The sequence below is a fragment of the Ammospiza nelsoni genome, chromosome 6 (assembly GCF_027579445.1).
Source record: "Ammospiza nelsoni isolate bAmmNel1 chromosome 6, bAmmNel1.pri, whole genome shotgun sequence".
Classification (NCBI taxonomy): Eukaryota; Metazoa; Chordata; class Aves; order Passeriformes; family Passerellidae; genus Ammospiza; species Ammospiza nelsoni.
In genome coordinates, this window is record NC_080638.1 from 9,992,496 (window position 1) to 10,017,765 (window position 25,270).

At 42.0% G+C, this 25,270-nt stretch overlaps 1 protein-coding gene across 1 annotated transcript in view; it reads right to left on the reverse strand.

Annotated features, from left to right (window-relative positions):
* The window catches only part of SHANK2 (SH3 and multiple ankyrin repeat domains 2), a 260,064-nt gene that overhangs the window by 18,088 nt on the left and 216,706 nt on the right, over positions 1 to 25,270 (reverse strand). The window contains exons 18-21 of the mRNA XM_059474299.1: positions 19,826 to 19,961; positions 17,989 to 18,069; positions 17,589 to 17,597; positions 14,830 to 14,850 (exon numbers count right to left, since the gene is read on the reverse strand). Coding sequence (XP_059330282.1) covers positions 14,830 to 14,850; positions 17,589 to 17,597; positions 17,989 to 18,069; positions 19,826 to 19,961 — 247 coding nt within the window. The remainder of the gene's footprint in view (positions 1 to 14,829; positions 14,851 to 17,588; positions 17,598 to 17,988; positions 18,070 to 19,825; positions 19,962 to 25,270) is intronic.

Consider the following 25,270-nt stretch of genomic DNA (forward strand, 5'->3'; position numbering starts at 1 on the left):
ACAAAAAGCTACAGGGAAAAAGTGATGAGGCCATGACAGACACTTGGAAAAGCATGAAAATTTTTGTTGGGGATGAAACATACATACCCTCCAACTGCACTGATTTTGCTAGACAATCCTAAAAGTCAGATCCTAATTTTGGATCTGACCAAAATATCAGTTGGTACCCATTCTTAAAACCATGAGGGGAAAAAAAATCCCTGTTTTTTTTTTTGTGAGTTTATTGCAGGTTTCTTGTATGTAGAGAGGTTTTCAGTCCTTCTCACCCTAGAGCTGCTCCCATTTGCCACATTTAGCCAAAGCATCCAGAAACGGGAGAGGAGGGTGGGTTAAAGCTTGAGCTGCTTTGCAAGGAACCCTTTAGGGCTTCCAATGGCAGCACTGCACAGCTTTCTCTTGCTCTACTGTCTTTGGATCAGAAAGCAAAGGTAGAGTGGAACTTGTCATTTTGGAGCTACTACAACAAAAAATGTGAGGCCACAGAAGCAGCCAGCACGTGGAGACTGATCCTAAATGGCGGCAGCTACATGGCGGGTCCTGTGGGAAATGTCAAAATCTGAACGCCTGGCCACAACTGCCCAATCCTGCTGGAGTGAAAGCATGACATGAAACAAAAACATCCTCACTGCCCTATCAAACGTGCTCTTGAGGCCGAGGAAATGGACTGTCTGAACCACAGCTAGCCTCACTCAGACTCACCCCAGAGAAAGAAGACGTGGTGGGCCAAACCTCCACTCGCCTGTGCCTTGACAGCACCAGAGAGCAAACCCCTCCTGCATCCGAACCACACATTCCAAATATACTCCTACTGGAATCATTTGTCAGGCTCACTAATTAGCTCTCCTCCCAGTCTCCTTGTGAGCTCAAATACTCTACAGCATGCATTTCTCATACCACCAAGAGGGGAGGCTCACAAGCTTGTGTTGGAAATTCTCTGAGGATAACTTTACAAATAACCCTGACAAAAGAGAGAGAAGAAAGTCACAAAACGGATGCAAAAATTGGCACCTGCTGTGAGGTGTGTAGACAGTGTGGCCCAAAGAAGCCTGCCTCCAATGGGATTTTTTAAAGGAATGCAGCTGGATGAAGGTCAAAAGGAAGGAATGTGGGAAAAGCCTGCACTGGAGGTTGGCCATGCAAGCTGCATTTCCTCCTTGAACCAGTTGTTAAGCAGAGTACAGCCACAAGCACACACGCACACACACTTTTACAGGAGAAGTTTGTGGCTGGCTGGTAGAGTAACAAACTCTGATCTGCTCTGCCTCACTGGAAGACAGGGAAGAAGAGTCTATGTCTCACTAGCCAAAGAGCATGGCTCGGTTGTAGTCACAGAAGAGGATTTTTAAGCCTACGATTATTCCCTGGCATTTTCCATAGAAACTGCTCTGCACCTTCCCGAGAAGTTGCAACGGCTTGTTGAGAGTCAAACACAGGAGCCATGCTACACCTGTGAGAACCTGTCCCCACTGCTCCAGGGCCTCCTGGGAGCAGCATCCTTCCAGAGAACTGTCAGGGATACCACATGTAAAAGCCAGTCTGATGCCTCTGCATGCATATAGCAATTTGAGTGCCACTATATTAAATTCCCCCGAGAGAGGCAGCACCAACAGATATAAAATAATTTATTGCCAAAGTGCATTTCCATCTGCCCTGTTGGGTTACCAATGGGACCCATGCCCTGCTCAGGGTGCCAGCCCTCAGGAAATTGGATGGCCTAAAGGCACAGAAAGTAGTTGTGTTTTATCAAGATGCAGATCTCGTCTCTGATGAAAAGCTCTTAATCACAGACAGAGTAGCACAGTACCCAACAGCATGTCATGACTTTTACATTCTCAAGAGCTCTGGCTGCTAGGCAAGTTGCTTTTTTCTTTTTTTTTTTTCTTTTTCTTTAATAATTATTATCTGCGATAATTACAGGGGACAGTCTCCTCCTAATAGATTTGTTGCAGGAGATGGCTCTTATCCCCATAGAACACATTGCTTAGTGACTCCTGTTCCGAATACCCAGACTCTCTCAGAGGAAAAAGTATAATGCTGCCCATCAAGCCACCAGATCCATCATCAAATGAACTTTGAAAACGAGAGTCAGGTGCCCAGATAGATCTGGTGGCACATCACTACACAGCCCCCAAAAAGAGAAATATGAGGTATGATCCTGGCAACATTACTTATTGTACGACATAGCCAAGACACGTGGATTAGCTCCACCGAGGGTCTTAGGAAGTGAGCTGGTGAGACCCACAGAGGATAAGAATGGTCATGATCCAATACAGGCTATACCCCAACACCTCAGGCTGGCATGCCAGAAACACCAGGCAAAGACTGATCGAACACAGTTTGGGAGGCGAGTATTGCCAAGACCTCTATACTTACCACCAAGTCCCGCGTGCTTGCTCAGAGGGGGTGGGATAATGGAGAAAGAAAACTCAAAAAACAGCTGCCTCAAGAAATGACTTGTATTTGTAAGAAAAGCAATGAATGCCTGGCACAGAGTAAAAAAATGCTCATATGAAGTTAAAGTGAAAGAACAGAGGCAAATGTTCTTCAAATACCAGCAGCACACATCGTTAACAGTGCAAATATAAACTACAAAATGTTAGACTAATCTAGTCAGCCAGAATACAATGTTAGCCAATGTAGGAAATGGTTGAACTCTGCCACCGATGGCCTTATGGCTAAGAATTAAAAGGACAGGCACATTAAAAAAAACCTCTAAAAATCCTATGGAGTGGTTATTTTTTCTTCCCTCCCCCTTTTGCCTGGCGTGGAGGCATGGGCAGCGAGGCCCTCTCGGTTATGGCTCTCTGCAGCCGGCCACTGCGACAAGGCAGGGTGGCCTGCGGCGGGTCGCGAGAGTCGCTCGTCCCTTCGGCCCCTGGTAAGCACACAGTGGAGGATGCCACTGCGTCCTCACCAGTCCATGTCGAGGCACACGTCAACTCGACATGGGGGGTGGCTCTTTGGGAGATGCGCGTTTCGAGGACCTGCGTCCTCGGCTGCTTGAGGAAAGCTAAAATCTCTGACAGGTAGTTATGGATGGCTCTTGTGGAGGTAGCCACAATGCCCAGCTGCAGCTCCATACGGCCCATGGACTGGGACATGAGACCCATGGACTGTGCATGCTCCCTCTTGATATTTTCCAGCAGCTGCACAATCCTACTGTTGGTTTCCATCAACAGCTTCTCTCCCTCTGTTAGCTGGGGCTGCCCTCTCCAACCCCGATCCCTAGGGACAGGCTCAACACCGCAGCGCTCTTCATTCATTTCATCATTTCCCTCCTCCTCAGGAGAGTCACTTTCAAACTGAGGAGTCCTACTGAGTGACTGATCCCCGGGAGACTGTATGTCCATGGTGCACTCTGGAGTCCGCGCCGGTGTTTGAAATCCCTCAAAATCCTCCCCAACGTTGCTGTGCGTTTCAGATGAGGACAGCGGCCACTGCCAGCTCTCTGTGGTCCTGGCTGGCGAGTCTTCGTCAGAGGCAGGCACCGAGGATTCCTGTTCTTCAGCCGGCGTGGACAGCGAGCTCCCTCGGTGATGGCTGGCTTGCCCCGAGGATCCAGGAACCTCCCCATCTTGCTCCCCAGTGACATCTGGCAATCAAATAGAGGAGCAACAACCACTGTATCTGAGGCCAGGCAGATGGAGGTATCTACATGCATTGGACAACACATAGAAATAAGCCAGTTGGGAAGCCAGAGTGTATGTGTTTGGGCAAACGGAAGGGCGGACTAAAGTTTAGTGACTGCATTGGGCACGTGGCAATTGGCGTCATTAAGCACTTTTGGTCTCAGTGCACACTGTCCTGTACCCAGAACACACACAGCCCTGCTGCATCCCAAGGCAGGAGCTACCAAATTCCCCTCAGCGTGACTGTGACAGGAAATGTCAGTGAACCTAGTGAGAAGCTCACCTATGCACTGCAGTGGTGTCAGTCAGAAATCCCTGGGACGAGCTCAGGGCCAAGGGTCCAATTGAGCTTCCTGGGGTGCCAGATGTGCTCCACCACTGGCTGAGGGCAGCCCTTTGTTGCTCTGAAGCACTGCTGGCTATCTTCACTTTTGTCCGACGTCTCACGTCACCCCACCCAAAATCTCTCCCAAATAACTGCTGCAGCGTGACGGTGGCCGTCCGTGGGGTTATCCCGTGAGCAATGCCCTCCCCAACATTTGCCAGATTCTCCTTGCTCTCTTCTCCAAACAGTAGGAAATGCTATCTGAGGGCATTGCTCGCCGGGATCTCTTTGTCTCCTGCAAATGAACTGAGTTTTGCCCTCCCCTGGCTACCTCTTCCCTTGCCTGAGGGTGCGTGGTGGAAATCTGGGTGCAAGTGCTTCCCCATGGCAACTCTAGAGAAAAATGCCCTCCCAAAGAGCAGGAAAGGCTCAGGCTTTTGCACCCACAGGAATCACCAGCTCACAACAGAGTGTGATCTACCCAGCTCTGTCCCGCACCTCTCTGCATTATGTGAGGCTGTGGCCAGGACTCTGTACATTTTCTGTTACTTCAGATAAAAAAATGAGCCCACTTCTTTTTTTTTAAATTTTTTTTTTCTTTGAGGGGAGCCAATTTGGTCATGAGAAATCACCCTGGGGCAGTGTGGCTGAAGGAGGCAGCCCAAAGCCCAAAGGCCAAAGCCCAAAGGCCAAAGTCCTGCATTCCCCACGCTCAGGCAAGGGACAGCTGAGAGAAGCACTGCTCTCTGTAGGGTTGTGACCCAACCAGGCTGCTGCTGGTCTCACCACAGTGGCCTGAGTGCCAGATCAGTGCTATGCCTACTCTCTGGCATCCCAGCCTTGAAAAAAGCTTTTTGGTTTTTTTTTTTTTAAGGATTAATTTCTGCTTTATGAAATACTGCTCTGCAGACCTCAGTGGAAGCTGTAAGCTTATATCTTATATCTTATATCAAGGTGTTGCTGAGGTCATGTTAAACCACACTTTTGGTTCTGTTTATGAATCAGGGCAGGGTTTTGTTTGATTTTTTTTATTATTATTTTATGCGAAATATAATGAAATGAAAAGCTTTTTCTGACAGACCTTAGGATCCCTCCTCCTATATCTCAATCCCTGTCTACCACAGTGTGGTACTCATTATTTCTACCCCTGTGTGCCTACAATATTATGGTGCTCTAAAAGGGATTCTGTGTGACTTCATTGAATCATGACTTTTAAGTGCTAAAATAATGGATATTATTCGTGTATTTAGCATATTCACTACTTCAAAGTATTCACATTCAAAGTATTCATATTCTCTCTGCGTCTGGCTGGACTGTCCAGTTGCATGTTTTATGGAAAGTGAAGATGAAATTGTATTTGTAAAAGGCATGAGCTCCTTATGGAAATGAATTCTAGGGACAAACTATCATGCAATCATTGGCTCTTCCACTCCATGGAGGTTTGAAAGGGACTATATCTCACCCTAACTAAGAACTGGTTCTTTCTTGGATATTCTTCTCCTGCTTTGTCTAATACAGCCATAGCTGCATTCCTTCATTAGCAAAGCTGTCTTAACAACTACAGTGTAGGATCATGAAATGATTTCTCAGCATTTTCCTATTTGAGTACACATGAAAAAAAAAAAAGAACAAAAAAACAGGGGACCTAATTTTACCACACAAAGCAAACACACACTTCAATTAAAGTCTATGGAATCAGAGTGAGGTAAGGGATCATAAATACTCATTCTGGTAGAGCTACTGGTCATACTGAATGTCTTGGCATTTCTTTTGACATGTCAACAGAAAATTCTCCATATTTAAAAACCCATTTAGCTGGCAAGTGTTCTAAACAGAGCCCACCTAACAACTGGTAAGTAGTAGAAACAAACTATACTGGAAGTCAAAAACAGAAGCAAAATGAAATCAATAACTTCCAAACTCCACACTGATTAATGAGTACTTCTGTAAATGGTATCACTGTCTAATTTCTTCAGACTCAGAGGGACCAGAATACCTTTGTTATTTGTGCATGTCTACACATTTGCCAGAGGCAAATTGCCAGAGAAAAATTTCTCTGAAAAATCGCAGTAATAAATTTTTGCAAAATTCCTTCTGTCCTATCAAATGTTACCACTTGCCATTCTCCCAATCAGTCTTTTCAGCCTTTCAGAGCTGAAAGAACAGCATCTGGCAATCGGTGACCAATGACACAAATGACAAAAAAGCAAAAAGTCTGTGAAAACTCCTAGGCAGAAGGTTAATTGTGGAAACTCTTGGCGAATACTTCTGAATAATGAATACATGCACAGGCTTTAGGTTAGGTTGGTAAACTTGGCTGGCAATGAGAAGGAGGAACAACCATCACTGTTATTATTTGTAACAAGGAGTTCAGCACCTCTCAGCAACTCAGGTTTCTGGAAGCTTTGGGAAGCATTGCCATGGGCATGGGGAACCGAGGGTGTGTTACAGGCATGGCCCTCCACAAACTTTCCTTCACTAAGGAGCAATCATGGGAAAATTGCTTGGAGGCCACTGGCTGACACCACCTGGATGAACATGTGAGTCTCTGCCCAAGAAACCCATTCCTTGGTGGCCAAAAGTCACCCTGAATTCTGGGTGGATCTTGGTCAGGTTGGTTACACCAGTGCCTAGGCTGGGGCTGTGGGAGAGGTGTGCCAGGCACAGCAGGGGCACTGCAAAGCTGGCTTCAGCCAGAAACCATCCTTATGTTGGAACAGCTGTCAGGGTGACCTCAACTAACTGCTTTTAACTCCTTAGAAAAGGGGCCACTTCCAAAAAAAGAGAAAGAGAAGGCCACTATAATGTGAAGTCAAAATTGGCCATGGATCAAAGCATGCACCAACATGGCTGACCTCACCTTGTTAATTTGCTTTAAAAAGAAGAAGTCTCTTTCTTTTCAAGCTTTAAATAGAGTGGGTACAAAGAAGCACAGCTGGCTTCCTTGGGTGTGAATCAAAGGGAAGAGGTCAGATTCCCTGATCTTTCTAGCAATTTCCACCTGACACACCATTCCTACATGCAGCATTTTGCTCACAGTGATAGATATGACTTACAGGCAAAATAGGTCACTTCTGTCTTTTCCAGGTATCTTTATACCAAGTGATAGCAGCCATCAGACCTGCAGCCTCCAAGGTTCATGTTCCTAACCTCATGTCCCTTGCTCTGCTGGGGCAGGACTTCCGTCTCCATCCTTAAATGGCTGAGGAAGGGACTCAGGGAGGAGCATGCAAATGTGCTAAAGGGAGCAGAAACATCTGGAAGCCAGTGACCCACTGCACTTCAGCTTTAGTGTTTGATCACTGTGGGTACTGTGCAGCTGTTTCCAAAAGCCTCCTGGGATTCACAGGTTTCTGAAGGCTGTTTTTTGTTTTACCTCAGTGACTCTGCTGTGTTTAAGGAAAAAAAAAAAGAGATCTGCTATTGAGGGGGTCCATGCAATAGGAACTGGTGAGCCTCCACCAAAGTCCTGGCTATCTCCCTTTCTCCCCTGTTGGACAGGTTCTCTGTTTCTGCAGAGGAGCAGAATCTGCCAGACAGATTCTCTGTTCCTGCTGCCTATGCAGGTGATTCCCCTGGGCTGACACAGAGCCTGGTCTGACGTGGTGGATCAGCAGGTGCTCCTGGAGGCCACAGGAGAGCTGCTCTAGGTGTGCCTGCAGGGGAGAGTTGTGGTTTGCCCCATCCTGCCCTGAGCATGCTGATCAAAGCCAAGTTTATTCCAGCCTTTAGGTACATGAATATGTCCATTATTTTGGAGCACTGCTATTCCGTGCTATTCCTTGCACAACAACGTTCATCACCACTGAGAGTCCTTTGTGTTGGTCATTAGGCATTTTTAGGATTGTAGCAATTACTGGGTTGAGATACACAGAGAATTACTGAGTGGTTGATTCTGCTGCAGGGGTAGAGGACTGAGACAGAGGCCAAGAACAGAGCAGGGCTTTGGATATACACAAACTTTAGAGACATCAGAAGTATTTCTTTAACTTTTGGTCACTGAAGAACATTTGAGATTTATGCCTGTGTTGTGCCTTACCTGCCACTTGGACTGGCAGCTGATCCCTCCCCTGAGATGTGCTGCTCTCTTTAAGAAGCCCTCCTTTTGAAATCCCACCATTCCTGTTTCACCTCTGCTACCGGGTCGTTGCCTTTTCTTTCCATTATCTTTCCTTTTCAGCCTGCCCCCCAGCGGAGCTGCACGGGAGGGCTGGGGCAGGCACCGTCTCTTCCTGCTGACAGACAGGTGGCTGGAGATGTCCCTTGGCCACAACAAGGGGGCCAGGAGCCCAACAACAGCGGGAACACAGCGGGGGAGCCTCCCGGGCCCTGCCTCTGCTGCTCTGGACCTGGGCCTCTGTCTGTATCTCAGCATCCCTCCTGGGGTGGGTGCATTTCTCAAACTGCTTAGGTACCAAGGTGATAGGTGCCTTGTAAATACCTAAGATAGATACAGACAGAAACTGTACCAGGCGCATTATGCAACACTTCAGACAATGCCAATGGCACCTCGGTGCTGTAGGATCACCCACCTGGTCCAGCATCTGCAGGCAAATACTGGGCACATGCATTTTTCCTTTGGAAAAGTGATGGGAACACAGGACATTCATTCTTCCTTGGTGGCAACAGGTTTGGGCACGCAGCCCTGAGTGTCAGGCACTGCACATGCAAGGGTTTTGTTCCATCGCCTCCCCTAAATACGAGTGTGCAGGTTTGGTTTAATTTCCTTCGTTGACCAATAAAATTTGCTTCCTTGTCAATAATCTGCAAAAACGGGTTACAGGAGCTGCACCAAAACTAAAGGGGTGGTCTTCACATGTGCCCATTTGAAATGCCTTTTAAATATGGCTGTGGTGCTGCTTTCATCTTTTGGATTCATTTTTTTATCCCAATTTATTTTATTTTTAACTACAAGTAGTTTGTTTTTAGCATGAAGACCAGGAGTGATTATGTATATAATTAAGTTTCCATGTCTGGGGGGAAAAAAAGAACAGCATCTAAATCAAGTAGGTGCAATTATTTGCACTGCATTCCTTTTAGGTTTTTGGCACTTCCCATATATATGCCAAAGGCCTTGCCCTGCTTAATTTGTAAAAGAATAGCTGGGAAGTAACTGGATAAAAACTTCAGGGGGAATGTCTGTGGGTGGGAGAGCTACTAAATGACAATTTGGGCAAACAGTAGGTCTGGGGATCTGGGCAAGGCTTTCAGAGAAGCAGATGGACAAAAATTCTGGACCACCTTCCCAATGCTAATGGGCAGGTGAGAACCCACTGATTTCAAAAGAGAGCTTGGTCAGAGCACAGGAGTTCATTGATAAAGTTGCTTGGCACAGAAGCAATTTCACCTGACAGCATCCCTGGGGGAAAAACAGGCGACTCATGTTTGGTTAAAATGGTTAAAAATGGATCTGTGCCTGCTGAGAACAAATGGCTTTCTTTCCAGCTCTTCAAACAGGATCAGATGTGTAAAAATTCATCAAAGACCAAAAGTAGGTAAAGTATAACAAGGCCTTCAACACATCACTGAGTATTTAAAGACTAGCCTTAGCTGAAGCATGGATTCAGAGTAAGAACATTAAAAGTAAAGTTCAAAATCCAAATTAGTTGTTTATGATCAAAATTAGAGGAAAGAAACAACAAGTTCAGCCTACAGCTATTTCCTGTAAATATATAGTTAAAAATATACAGAAATGGAATGACCTGAGTTTTCATGTGGACAATTAGGCTAATCCTCATCAATCTGCCACCACTATATTTTAATCTGGAATTGCCTTTTTCCAGCCCCACCCCAAATTAACAATTTGCAGGATTGTGCTTGAATCACAATGCCCAAAGCACACATTTAACCATACTGCAAACAACAGGCAGAGAATATTATTTTAGCAGTCAGTAAAATGAGGAAATAATAAAAGCGCTTTGCAATAGAGTCAAACACAAAAGGCACTTAAAACACTTTCCTTCTATGAAAATGAACTAAAAATAATTGTCTGTTCTCTGGGATACTGTAAATTCTACAAAGTACTCTAAAATTAAATAAAATAATAAAATATATAAAATAAATATATAAAAACAAAACATAAAAACTTTAGTTACTAAAATTAATCATTTAACATTGAGTATCTATAAACATCATTACATGATTTATGAAAATGCTCTGTAGGTATTCACAATAAAGAGCTCTCAAAACTTTCTTGAAGGAAAGCCTTATTTGTGTTTCTAGGGCTGAAAATAGCTTCACATTATTACACAAGTCACATTTACACATTATAACCACACCATCAAAAGTAATTTTTAAGGAAGGCAGAAAACGGATATGTTCAATTTCTTTCTAGAGATATAATTTTCAAGTACCAGCTCTTTAACAGCATGTTCATCATTAAGGAAATAATGATACAGGCATTTAAAATACACCTGCAATGCTGAAGCCTTGCAATTCAGCCTACCTTGAAAGAGGAATGGTCATTGTCTAACAGTGGTTTCTGTTCAAGAACAAAAACAAAGCAGAGAATATAGTCAATACCCACTCCTACCCTGCAAGCCAGGTGGAATTTAAATGGCAACTTGATGTTCTGTTTAAGAGACAGCATTTGAAAATTTGGCCTAGTCACAAAAGAAAGGCAACCAAATCAAAGAAACTAAAAAGAAAGTGGAGGATCTAAGACACTTACAGCATTCTCTGGTCTTACACTTAACTCTCACGCTTCCACACCGAGGGGAAAAACCAAACAAACTATGAGGAATTATCTAAAACAATTTATTTTTAATTAGATCAAAATTAATTAACATGGGTATGTGAACATTTGAAGGAAAAAGGAAAAAAATAGCAGCAAAGGGAGTTTTGAGATGAGGGAGATAAGTCCTTCATCTCCCTGGCTCCTGAAAAAGAGAGAGAACACATTAAAAGTGCTGAAAGAGTTTTCCACTGCCCTAACTGCCATATTGGGAAACACATGCAATTTTAACTGTTCCTCAAGCCCTCATGATTTTGAATACGTGCTTAGATATTAAATTGATAATATCTGAGCATAGTCACACTCACATAAACCAACGTATTTAATGTGTCTCTTTGCAAATGCCACAAACCCCACATTTTCTGTAACACTTACAATTCCTTTTCCAACTTCTTTTGTACCATTGTGTTGTTTGGCTGATGCAGAAAGGTTTTGAAAACCTTTTCAATTACAGTCCTGTAGTAAGAAAAACAAGTATCATGACAGGGCACTACATCTCAAGAATAAGCTTATAAATTCAAAATAATAACGGTGTAGATGGGAACACCCATACAGACTCAAGCAGCCTCTACTCAGGATTCCCAGTGTTTCCAAAATGTTAAAGCATCTCATGAAAGGTAAATCCTGGTCTGAAGAACTCTTTAGTACCAGGAGTTACCTGTTAAGTCTGGATTCTGTGGCACAAATTGCTAATCAGCACGTTGTCAAGTTATTTTTTTGTGGAAAACACAGGTTTAGCATTGTTCCCTTTTTGAAACATGCCAATTTTCAATGCTTTGCTCTCACAAAGTGTTTTACAAGTACTTCTATTATAGCCATGGTCCTAATCCTACACTTACACTGCTGTGGACTCCCCAAGTTACACTACAAGCCGTAAAATCTGCAGCCCTGCTGCACCAGCCATAAATGGGGCTGGCATTTCTTCACACAGACTTGACAAATTCCACCCAGAGTCACTGCTTTCTGCCTGAGATAAATGACAACCCGATGACAACCTCTTCCTCATTACTACACTGCCACTTCATTAGAATTTCAAATATGTAATGTGAATCAATTACTTACAAGGGATAACCTTCAAGAATTCTTCATGAAGCCTGATGCCTTTTGCTCTCATCTTCTGAAACAGTGTCTGGCGGAGATCTGAAAACCTTCTTCCTGCAGAGAAGTGCTGCAGGTGCTGGGAGCTACCTCAGGAGCTGCCGTGGTGAGTGCTGTAAAAGTTGCTTTGGTGGTATTCCCATTGTTCCCTGCAGACAAATCTCCATCATCAACTCCACCACAGTGAAATAAAGAGAGTGAGTTTTGAACCCAGACGGCTTTGGGAGTGGTCTCTTCAAACAGAACAGAACACTGTGAGCTAATCCACTGCTTGGCATTCATTTATATGTATTTGCTCTGCAATTTCATTGTTTCAGATGCCATTGGAAGGTGCCACCTTTGAAACAATGGACAACAGGAATGGGATGAAGTGGGAATGCTTATTGCAGACAGAGCTAATAATATTTCTTTTGAATGCCATCAACTGATATTTTTCTATTCAAATGCCGGTCAGACTTGATGCCAGGTAACAATATTCTGTGTAGATGATACCACAGTTACTGTGTATCTGTGAGGTGGTGATAGAATCTAAACCCTTCAAAGGAGAAAATCCTTTATTTGTAGTTGGCACTGCAGCCCACACCAAAGCCCAAAGACCAGGACCAACACACATACTTTATCAGTATATGGTATATATCAATATTTTATATTGATTACCATATCAAATCTAAGAACAAACAGCACCACCCCAGCTCACAACTGACACCCATGTGACACTGCCAGCAGATTATTTACTAATGCAGAAGGATTATTTGTCATTTCCATTTCGCTGTGGAAATTTAACCTGCTCTGTTCTTCACTTTGTCCTTTCTCTTAGAGGATTTTATATTAGGTATTTTAAAATTCAACACTGTCCACTTCAGCTTTCACTGAAAATCCCAAATTACTCACTAAATCAAACCCATTTCCTGGCAGCAAAGAAAGCTGAGGAGCAGGAAACTTTTAAATCATGTATCTAGACATTTACAGATCTTAGCTTATAGATGTGTTCCTTAAGGATCATATAATTTTCAAATTCTCCCCCCACAAGGAGTTATTCATAAGTCAAAGCAAAAACTGAAGGAAAAGCCATTTAAAAGCAAGCTCTCCACCAGCTGCATAAACTTATTATGAACAGAGTTAAAGTTTTAAAATACTAATTTTGAAGCTCTAATGACACCTATTTTTCTGTCAATGATGAAAATTATGACCTCAAATTTTTGCCTTAATTTTTCATTTTCAGAGTGTTTTCAAACCTTCATTTCAATTTGCTGCAGGAATATCCTGGTTACTGTTCAGTATTAATGGAATCACATTTTAAGTGCTGCCTCCAACAAGTTGCTGCTACAACTCTTGATTTACACATTGCCATAACTTACTCATACAACGGTTCTTGGAAAACTACAAGGCACAGGAAAGAAGAACACCTCTCCCCCCATCCCAGGTATCCCACAAAATCCAGAAAGTAATTTGGAAACACAACCCTTCCACACACACATTTCAAGGTTGGAAGCTACCTCTGAGTCAGGCAACTACTGCAAGCAGAAAGTCAGTGTCACAGATGAAGTTAAATTTTAGTTAAATTCATGCTATGTAACTGCAGTAAAATGACAGAACTGCCTATGCCATGCTGATCCAAACCTAAGGATTTTATCACATTTTTACACCCAAATACCCTATCTTCTATTCTGAGTATCAAAAAATACAGCCTATGTCCTGTCCTGCCCTGCCTTTCCCCTGCTTTCCCAATGAACCAGAACTCATCTCCAGAGATAATCAACAAGACCAGTCAGACAAGAACCACAGAAGCCATTATTGTTATCTTAATGCCTCCCTCATCTCTGACCCAGAAAACTGAATTTGTGGTTGACAGAAGACTCTACACAGCAACACAAAGATTTTTTTTTATATGCTGCCAAAACATATTTTTCAGTAGCAATGTGGTTTATTCTGTCATAATCTCTGAACAGAGAATGGCAAATATCCCTAGCTGGAACCTCTGCTAACCACCTGAAAGGAGGTCAGGAAAGAGCAGGAAAATAAAAGAGTGGAAAATAACCCAATTCCATCCTATTAAATGTCAAAAAGGAAAAGCTTCCCTGCTGAGAGAAGACACTGCCTACAGCCTAGATTTCCTTTCCATGACACTGAACCTCACCCAAGAGCAGGACACAGCCTGTTTTTCACCAGCTACCACCCAGGGGCTCAGGGAAGTGGGAGACTCTTCCTTGGGCCAGGCTCCATGAGAAGGTGGAAATGAACAGCCCCTGCTCGGGAGAGCTCACAATCTAGGGAAGCAAAATGACGTACAGGAGCATGGAAAAAGTACAGCTCAACACAAACAAACTCTCTGTACACAAAAATACATTCATGAAAACTGTTAAAATAGCACTGCTATTTCTACCTGCCCCCCTGCCTCGCCATCAGTGCTGGGATGATTGCTCAGTGGGGATCTAGGGAAGGTGGGTCTTTGGGAGAGATTTCAAGGAGAAGGTGGTAGGTGGCCTCATGAATCAGTCCAGGGAGGGCACTCCATGCATACAGGACAGCGTGGAAGATGTTCTACCAGACAGAGCAGCATTTCTGAGGGTGAGAAGCTCAGGTGTGGTGTGCAAGATCCCTGATTCCTGAGCCAGACACAGTGTGGGCGTGGGAGAACGTGTGGCCATTGGGGACACGAGCGGGTCACTAATGTGGGGCTGCACTGGGGGGGTCACTGGCCACTAATTCTCTGTGGCTGCCACTCAGCACAGGAACTGTGAGGAGATGAGATGGAAGGGGTTGGAGAAGAGTCGGGTACAGAGAAGGAAAAAAAAGGCAAGGTGAAGGAAAGGAGACAAAAGGAAGAAATGCAGGGGATATTTTCGAATGTGGTCTTCTGTTTGAGTTTCTTAAGTGTGTTTGCAATTTATTAACTAAATAACTAAAAAAACATATACAATAATTAATGTACATTTGACACCATAAAATAAACTGGACCATATGCCAACATTTACATTGTTTTTATCCTTCACTATGGAAAGGTGAGAAACAGGTTAAACAAGAGACAAAATGCTTCCCCTTACCCTTCTTCTTCCGTACTGAAGCTTGGAAATAGAAAGGGAAGGAACTGTGAATCAATTCTGAAGGTAATTTTTTATATGCTAAATCCTCGTCTGTTATTTTGAGTGCAAACATTATCCTTCCCTCTAAGATGTCAGTCTCTCCCTGCTCATCTCTGCTAAACAGGTATCTTTCAAACCACAGTAGATAAAATCTGCTTTTGCCAAGCTGTTTATCAGGGTTTATGAGGATTTTCTCCCCTGCAGTTATTAGGGATACATGCAGAATTTTTTTTCTAAGTTCTTTTTTAAAAGCAGTAATTGGGGCAGCTTATTGATACCAGGGCTGTCAAACTATGACAACATCAGGCATTCCCAAATCTTTGCAGATTGAAATGGAAAGGAATCATTAGCACACTGCCATCTTTTGGATTAATTAATTTCAAAGAGAACAGCTCAGATGGTCAGCTCTGTATTGTGAAGAACAGAATAGCTCAAAACATGTCAATAAATCTGTAAGTAGGGTTCAGAGCCAGGCAAAGGAAGTGACTCTAATGACTGCAAGATGGATCATTAAAAAAAAAAAATTATGTTTACCTTAGCTAGAAGATATTACAAAACTATGCATTCTAAGGGAAAACAAATGGGGATTTTCTATTTACATTTTTCTTCTACTACATAACAAGGGACAGTCAATAAAATTAAATGCATCACATTCAAAACCAATAAAAAGGAAATACATCTGTACACAGCACATAATTAGCCCGTGGGATTCTTTGTCACTAGACATTATTGAGACCACGAGCTTCTCCAGCTCAGGAAAAAGGGTTACACATAGGTATTGATGAGAACATCCACAGTGCTCATTTATAGGTTCTTCCTATTTGCTTTGCCCATATATGGCATGAAAGGAATGCTCATTAATTAGAGAGTTTAATGGTTATAAAAATGTGGGTGTTCTCATAGCTCTCACAGATGTCCAATATATACACAAATACATAGAGGGGTATATAAATTATAGATAAATACACACATACAAGCTGTGTTTTATGTTAGGAGACAACTTTTAACTGATGATAGGGAGAACACTTTCCCTGTGGAAGCTTGTTCACTTGCTGTGCAATGTAAGAATTCTTGTCCCTTCTGATAATAGCCCTTTTCCAGGACAAATATGAAAATAGGTAGACCACAGATGTTCTTTGGAACAGCAGTCACTTTGTTTGCTAAGGTGGCAAGTGTTCAGAGTGTCACAGGAGTGGCATTTACAGACTTTTTTAGGAAGAAAGCAAATTTCTGCCACTACTACAGCTTTCTCAGGGCACAAACACCTCTGGAACATGGCACAGGACTATTTCTCAGAACAGAAAACTCCTGCCACTGCAATGTCTGCCCCATCTGGATAAAGGCATGAATGGGAAATGCGCTTAAAAATGGAAATTTGTCCCTTGGCTGCTTGTTAAAGGAGTTGTAGTGGTTTCTGCCACTTGGTGAGGACAAAGAGCAGAGCAAGGGCCACAGCTGGAGCAGGGGGGTGGGAAAGCTAAAATAGGACGGTCTCCACTGGGGAAATTATTATTAACAAGCTATTCTCCTCTAGGAAAGTGCTGCTTCTGCTTTAAGATCAATATCTCCTGTGGAGGATTAAAAAGTCAGAGAAATAGAAGAACATCCTCAGCTTGAAAGCAATTGGCAGAAGAGGATAACAAAGGGACAAAAATGGTGCTTAAGTATTGCTGTCCCCTTGGGAAAGGTGGTTGATAAACCAGCAAAGTTTTACAAGCTCTCAGCACTCCATGAAAGAAAAGCAAATGAAAACCACCCAGACCCACAAAGTGTGCTCCAGAAATAATATTTTACATTTTAATCCTGGAAGAAAAATGATGGAGCATTCAGAAGCTGATGATACCTTGAGTTAAGCTCCTAAACTTCCTTGTACATAAAACCCAAATTTTCTGAGACTTGCTGGAGCTAAATACTCAGACTGGGGTGGTTTTTTTTGGTCTTCATTTGGTTGTTAGACCATAGAGAAGACACGACCTACTTCAGCACCACTTTGCTGGGAGACTTCCCACTGGAGTTACGTGACTTGACTCACTAAAGATGGATGGGGTCCATCTGCCCCAAAAAACACTGACTTACAGGGGAAAAAAAGGGGCCACAAGGCTATGATTCCTTTCAGTTGGCCTTCTGATGAGTCCATGTCAGGAAAACCCCAAGATGATAAAATTAACTATTTAATTGTAGAATTACATGGGAAAATGGTTTTATTGTGTGGATTATTATCAGCTATTACTCTGCAGTGAGGGACGTGGTTTGGTTTCATACCTATTTCTCACTTGCTAAACACACTGTTTTACTGTTATAGCCACATAGAAATATGCACTGGGCTTTTCTCTTTTTAGATATGATTTATTCATATTTCCATGTCTTAGTCTAGCTGCAGAAATTCTACCTTTTAATGACCTAACAGATTAAAACCAGGAAGAAAAGGACAATTACCTTCCTCATTTCTAGAAAATGAATACAAATTCCTGAAGAATTATGCATATCTAGAATGTGGATGATCAAGCAAAGGAATCTACAACCACATTTCTCAAAACTAGCAAATAAAAGACTGAATGCTCAATAATTTTTATTACCAGTAGTGAGAGGAATTAAGTTTATATCATGCACAGAAGTCAAAGTGATATCATAATATGCACTTTTTCAGATCAAATGAAACAAGTTGAAGTTGAAGCTGCTTTAACACTGTCAGCTTTTAATAACAGCTTCTGGCAGCTTACCTTTATCCACTAATGAGAGGCCACAGAAATTTAAAATAAAACAATATTAGATGAACTGAAAATTTAGAAAGCAAAGCTAACAAAACATGATACAGCATTATTTTCTTTTGTTCTTTTCTGTTTTTTTTTTTCTTTTTTGGTAGAGGTGCCAAACTTTGATGATGCATAAAATGTATCAACATTCCCTTGCGCAGCAGTAAAGGCACAAGTCTCCACAAAAATCATTCATGCGAGTCATGCACATTTTGAACTCTCCAAAGATGCAGCATTCTTAAAACCTCCTCTGCTCTAGACACTGTACACACTGTGCAGCTCCCTTCATCAATTTCACACAGAGACATATAGATAGATATTTACATCTCCACCAAGCCAGCATGCTTGCCAAAAAACACTTTCTTACCAAGCTCTTCAAGCTCTGAGGTCATGGACTTAGAGCGCAGGGTCAGTGCAGTGGTTGGAGCTCGCTTAGGAGGTGGTGGGGCTGTGCATGGGACAGAAAAACACACAGGTGTCAGCCAAAACACACCCTCTGGAAGCCCTGTGCTCACAGCCACAGCTCCACAGCCATTTAAAAGAATAAGCTCCATGAAATAAGGCGAGAATAAATACCTACATGTGGAGGAAAAAGCCCTGAGATGCTTTTCATGGACTGAATTTCTCCACTGTTTCTGGCTCTAGCGTAGGTTGCTTGACACATCCGCAAGCTTTTATGTAACAGGATACATAGAAACATTTAAAGCTAAATAACTGTGCACTTCTGTTTCCCAGCAGGAAAAGGACTTTCTAGAGAAAGGACCTCGCAGCAGTGGTGCCCCTCTGAGAAACATGCAAGGCTAAAAACCTCCTGGGCACCAGCCAATCTCTGGCAGATGAATTTAATCTTTGAAGAGACTGTTCAATCTGAGAAATACAGGAAAGAACATTCAAATGGATCTGAATTGTTAAGGTCACTCTAAGGGAAATGGGTGATCCTCAGAATATATAAGGTCTTAAAATATCCAGGCAATAATCTAGCACAGAAACTACCATCTGTGCTTTAGTATCCTGGTAACAAATATTTCTGGTGGTCAGAAAAGATAATCTCATTCCAACCCCTCTGCCACAGGCAGGGGCACCTTCCACTGTCCCAGGTTGCTCAAAGTCCCATCCATCCTAGCCCTGGACACTTCCAGGAGTGGAGCAGCCACAGCTCCTCTGGGCACCCTGTGCCAGGGCCTCATCACCCCCACAGCAAAGAATTTCCCACTAATATTTAGCCTAAACCTGCTGCCTTTCAGTTTAAAGCATTGCCTCTTGTCCTGTCACTACATTTTAGGTCAACATGATACATACCAAAAGGCAGAGGCAAAAAGGTTTAAAATGTGTGAACAGTATTTCCATCAAGCCAAATATAATGCAGGACCATGCTGGGACATGATTTAGTTTAATACAGCCTTTCCCCTCCGCCCCACAAGCTGGTCTCACTCATTTTTGCTTTTTAATTATCACTGTTTTTAATAAGCAGTGGATGTGAAAAGCACTTCCAGCAGAGACAGAAAGTTTTAATTTGGTGGAGCAGGAGGGATCCTGCAGTGCCAGCCCCTCACCTGCCCCGTGCTGAAGAGCCAGGTGTGAGTGAGTGAGAGCTCAGGGCACTGTGGCAGCAACAGGAACTTTCAGCAACGTGCTGCAGCTGCAAGGAGCATCAGGGAGCAGCAGCAATCTCTCCTGCTTAATGATAATTATGGGGGCCTAATGACTTCCCAGCATAGCTGGGAAACCAAACCCTGGGGCATCTAAGGTGAAGGAAACAGTGTAAATTCCTTTTTTGTTTCCTCTTTTTTTTTTTTTTTTTTGGTGAAGTTTTCATGGTGGTTTTTTTGGATGGGTGTGTGAGAAACACTGTTAAACTACCCTATTTCAAGGACATTTGAGATTAATAAAAGGTCATCTCTTCTTAGTGCTTTTCCTCTCTCACTAGTGCAAGAAATTTTTCAACAAGATCCTCAAACATATACATGTGAAAAACTCATAAAGATTAATACCAAGCATAATGAGAGAATGTTGCTCTTTAGGCCACATGTTAACATCTAACCCAACAGAATTAAATCACTCCAAATTAAACAAGAGCAGGGCATTTCAAATTTGAGAAGCAAAGTCTAACAAATCAGAATTTAGAAAACAGCAATTTCATGCACATACTTGGTTTTCTGTGAAGGAAGAGCAGAAGAGTCCATTAGGAAGAGAGAAAAATGTACCTTTCTTCCTTGCTGTGTCATCGGGATCAAGATTCCTGGTTACTGTGACAACCTTCAGCACGAGGTGATTGCCCCCCTGTCGAATCATGTTCACCACCTGCCTGTGGCCAACTTTCACTACATTCTCATTATTAACCTGCAGAAAAAGGACCAAAAATGTAGAAAATTTTTGTTCCATCATTTTTATAAAAAGAGCGTGGAAGGAACAGATAGAATGTCTAGTTACTACCTTTTAATGAAAATATGTATTTAAGGAACAGTGCATAGCTGATGTGATGATCAGAAAACAAAACTACTCCTTTGGGAAATGCACACGTAAATAAATTCAATGTAAATAAATTCAACCAAATCCTGCCCTTTACATTTTATTTACAATTACTAGATTTTTTCCTTCTGCAAGTTTCTGGAAGGATCTCCTGTCCTGGAAGCAAAGGCAACAAGGCCATAGGAAGCCCAAAGAGTGTCCATGGAAAAAGAAAAGTTAAATGCATGAAGAGTTAAATACATGAAGTCCTGAGCAGTTACTGTGGTCATGACAATTAAACTTCCAACTGCACTGCACTGCAACATTTAGCTTAGGGGAAAAAAAATAATAAAAAAAAAAAATCTATATATTCTCAGTAATTTCTAGTGCGAAATCATCCTTTTTGCTGGATTTGTCTTTCCATAATATCAATTATTAGACATAGAAGAAAGCAGAGGCATAAAAGCTGTAAATAAGCACAGCTAAAAGTAATTTATTTATTCATTCAATCTATAAGGAGTCACTGAAAGTTATCTGAAATTTGAATGATGACAACATGTAAGACTGAAGTGCTGCCTGTGCTATTTGAACATAAAAGATATTGAGGAATGGAGGAAGAGCTGCTGCCAGGATACATGCTGGGAAGTTGATCTCTCTCCAAAATTCCACTGACTCAGTAATATTTCACTGAGATCACTCAATGCCTCCCAAAATGAACAGTCATTTTCAAAGTAAGTGTTTTTAGCCTCCTCTATTTATTCTGAGGCTGAGCACCTCACACTCTGAAGGATTTACAGTTCAGAGCAGAGTCTCTCATTAAATATTATTGCTGTTTAGCAGAACAAACAGCACGAGCCGCCCCACTCCAACCTGAAATCATTTTCCCATCCATTGTCTGGAAGGAAAACCTTCCCTTTTTTCAGGCTTCAGCTGAGCCAAAATGCATTTTAATGAGGCAGTGCATTGGTAAACCATCTTTTCAGCAGAGTGCTGCAGTGGGGAGCCTCCAGGACGAGCTGTGTGCTCTGTGCCTGAGCTCAGGGTGCTTTTGGAGATGCTTTTTTGGTTCCAGGCACTGTGACGTAGGTGGAACACATGCTGAACATCCAGACCTGTTGAGCAGGCAAAGACGAAGTTCTCTCATTCTGTAGGTGGAGGGTATAAAAGAATATTGATTTAAATAGGACTCTTGCTGGTTTCCTTTATTTTACACCTCCTTAGCATCTGGTATTTAATTCCAAGAGATATTTATTTAGCTGGACCAATGGCATCTAAATTTCATCTGTCTAAAATACTGAAGCAAACGGCGTTATCCATTTACTTCTGAATTCCTTCCAGTATTAAAGCCTCAACCAGGTAATTCTTTTTTTTAAAAAAATCATGTAATTAAGAATTATGGAATGCTTCCACTCTATTTTTACTGGAATTAAATTTCAAGCTTGGAAGCCAGTAAGGATTACCATGTAATCCCTAATGCTGTCAAAAAATAGAGCCCTCCAAATAAATCAAAAGTCAATATTAATCAAACACATGTACACTTCACTAGTGTAAAGTGATAAATGTGTAATATGATAAACAGCTTATGCAGCATCCCATCTGTTCCCATCGTTCTGTGCAATGATATTTAACATTTAGAGCAGGAGCAAATATATACAACACATTTTTTTAAAGCTGCCTCAGAAACAGAACCTGTAAATGACTGTTTATAGCAGCTTTGTTGAAAAGGCACAGTTACAAAAGCTGGGACTGAAAAGATTGATCTGAAAATAAATAAAATAAAAATATTGATAGGAGAGCTGGAGGTTCTTTAACCCAGAGTCCTATGGAAATACTAGGGAACAAAAGAACCATGGAACCAGCAGAGCAGAACCTCATCTTCACAGTTTTTAGCACCTCAGGGGGTAAAACTGGAGCATGCTTACAAAGTAATAACTTGGGAATTGTCAATAGCTTATAAGGTTCATTATTTCTTTTACCCTTCTTCAATATTTCATCCAGAAGCCAAAAGTCTGCAGGAAGGGTTGTTAAGCAGTGAGACACCAGAGTTCAAGCAGGTTTGTCTGACAGTTTTAGTTCGATTTATTCAGCAAAACTTTTCCAGGTGTGAGTAATTTGAGGCAAATCTCTCTCCACTTCCACTTCAAGCTTTGGCAAGGGGGAATTTGTAAACCTGTAAAGCAGGTATCTGTTCCAACTGTGCCAATTCATGTCATAATCACCTGTGTTCTCTGTATGAAATGTAATATAAACTCTTTAAAACACTCAAAAACTATTTTTTTGTTTTAGCAGCTAGGTGTTTGGCAGGAAGCTCTAGAAATAAAGAGTAAAGTTGTTTTGCAGGCATAAATTTGTGTCTTTCCCTCTTTTTCAACCCAATCTTTCTGCATATTTTCTGCAATCTTTCACTGCAAAACCTGAGGTTGTTATTTTCCTCCTACAATTCCACAAAACATTTTTCTGCCATGTCCTTTGCAAATAAGTGAAAATAGATAATAGAAATAGACATGTGAGGAGGCTGGGTCTATGCTACGTCAATGAAATCTGGTCATGCAAGAAACAAAATCTAAGGAAAACTGTCCTTTGGGACACCTCACAATTTCAACAACTCTCCTCTATCCACTCTGGACTCTTGGGAAAAAACCTCAGAATTCTGTATTTTTGAAAATCATCCTTTATTATCATCTGGTTACTGGGTGGTGGGATGGAAATTACTTTGAGAGAATTAATTGATGAAGTAATATGATCTCATGAATGTCTTTAAAAATAGTCTAAACAGGCTGAATAACTTCTTTTCCCCTGGAATGCAGTTATGCAATAGGTTGAAAAATAATAGAATATAATAAAATGTAATATAATATACTACAATATAATAGAATGTAATTTAATATACTACAATGCAATGCAATGCAATATCACATCACATCATATCATGTCATATCATATCATATCATAGTAAAATAACCTGCACATTGTAAGCTGGCAGATGCATGAGCTAGAACACATTCACCAGAGCATCCTTCCTGTAGGAAGGTGCAAAAGGAAAAAAATAACCACTACCAGAGAAATAGACTTTTGCAGACTTCGTTCTATTAATTAAAAAAAAATAATCTTGGTTTCTTCAATGCATCATCCTAATCCTTCCATTACCAAAACATTCCCTCAGTGGAAAAAGCAGTCAATCATTTTTAACTGCAATTAAGTAAACAGAACTCCATCTTTATGCTTGGGCTGCCCATTGCAGAATGGTTGAAGTTGGGAATCACATCCTCCCAGAAGAAGCCTCTCAGAAGTTCTTCCTTATCCACTGAACTACTTGGAAAAAAAAGCCCAACAAACCCCCAAACCCGTTACACACACTTACAACCCCTGCCTACACACTTTTTAAAATTCACCCTTTTTGATAAATATTTCACACACACAAACCCAATCACAATTTGTACCAGCGAAAATAAATAGCTCCCAAGTGATTTTGCAGGCTCAAATGATGCTTCTGCATTTCAAGTAACCACAGATCTGTGCACGTGGCCCTGCCTGTCAGCAGCCAGTAAGAGTTTCCCATCTGGAGACTCAAATGTGAGAGGAAGAAAGACACAGTGACCCAGAGACTTCTGGGGAAGTGATTTGTGCTCTCAGTGCCAACCCAGGGGTCACCCACTGAAAACCAGCAAAGGCTTGTGGTGTTTGTGGCCATACTGGGAGGGGCTGGAGCAGCATTTAGCACAAACCAGCACAAATGTCCCAGATTTGCGCCTGAAAAGCATATTTTACGTCAAAAACTCTATTACTTGATCCTCTAAATTCATTCGAAAGCTGGATTTAAGGGGCTCATGGGCAACACAAGGGTACATAGTGAATCCAGAAAAGTTTCTGAGAAAGTAAATTTGAACAAATTCTGTTGGCAGCAAACTTCTTACTGAGCATCCCAGGAAAGGCCTGAATGCAAAAATAACCACAGATTCAAAGGAGGAGCCAAGTTAAAAAGGTCCAAAGCCAAAAGATGCTTTGGTATCCAAAGCCAAAAGATGCTTTTGTGCAATGACATTTTATATGCTTACAAGATACACTTCATCATAATTGATATCAAGATTCACTGTCTCAAAAAGTTAGCACATGGTTTTAACCTGTGTCTTAGATTAAAATAGAAAGCAATAATATGATATATAAATGAGTCCAATAATAGAAATTAATATGTGAATTTGTCTATGCAAACCCAATTATTCCCATCCCACCACAGAAGCTTAAATAGAGAGAAGCAAATGGCTTCAGTCCACCAGGCTCCAACTATTCATTTATTTCAACAGTTTCTGAAACAGACCTTGAAGAGTCTCTGGAAAATTCCTGATGATTTTCTAATACAAATGGGAAGTTTGTTTACATTCTGATCTCCCACATAAAACATCACTGATTCCCACGGGTGTTTGACCATATCCCATTTAATCTACTCTGGTGTAAAAGATGCTTCAGAGGCTTCATGAACTCTATTGATCTAAAAGGTGCTTGAAAAAGAAAATAAAAAAGAAAAGCAACAAAAAGCTTCACAGAAGCAGGGATACAAGAATGTGGAAATTCCAGCTGTCATCTTGCATTAATGATGTTTTTGCAGTAATCCACTTGCTCAAGATTTGCCTGCCCTGGTGGCCCTACTGCAATGGCATGATGCAAAGATGAAGCCAGTGAGCTGGAATTGGACTAGGTGATCAAAGGAGGCAACTTCCCACCTGAATCCTGTAATTTATGGGGTTTCTCCAGAAGAAGAAATATTATAAGGAGGATTTTGACAGCCTTTCAGAAAAAAAAGTACAGATGAATTAAGGGAAAACCATCAAAATCATGCGTAGCCTTGCTACAGTGTCTTGGCATCAACTCCAATATTGGGGCACACAAATAAGAGATAAGATGCCTGAAAGAAAACACCCTGTGGAGAGACAATGTGCTGAAGTTCTGGATTCCATCCTGTCACCACCTTTGCCCCTGCTGGCACATGGGGAATGTTGTGCCTTCCCTGCCTCAGCTCCCGTGGCAAAGGGAGATGGCACTGCCTGGTGCTCCAGCAGGACAGGCTGGAGCCTGCTGGAGCCTGGGATCTGCAGGGCTGCCCCAGCCAGGCAAAGACTTTTCCCTGGGCTGATCCAGCAGTGGCAGAAATGCTGAGGGATGTGGTCTCTGCCTGGAGACAGCAGAGCTGTCGAGGAAGGGCTCAG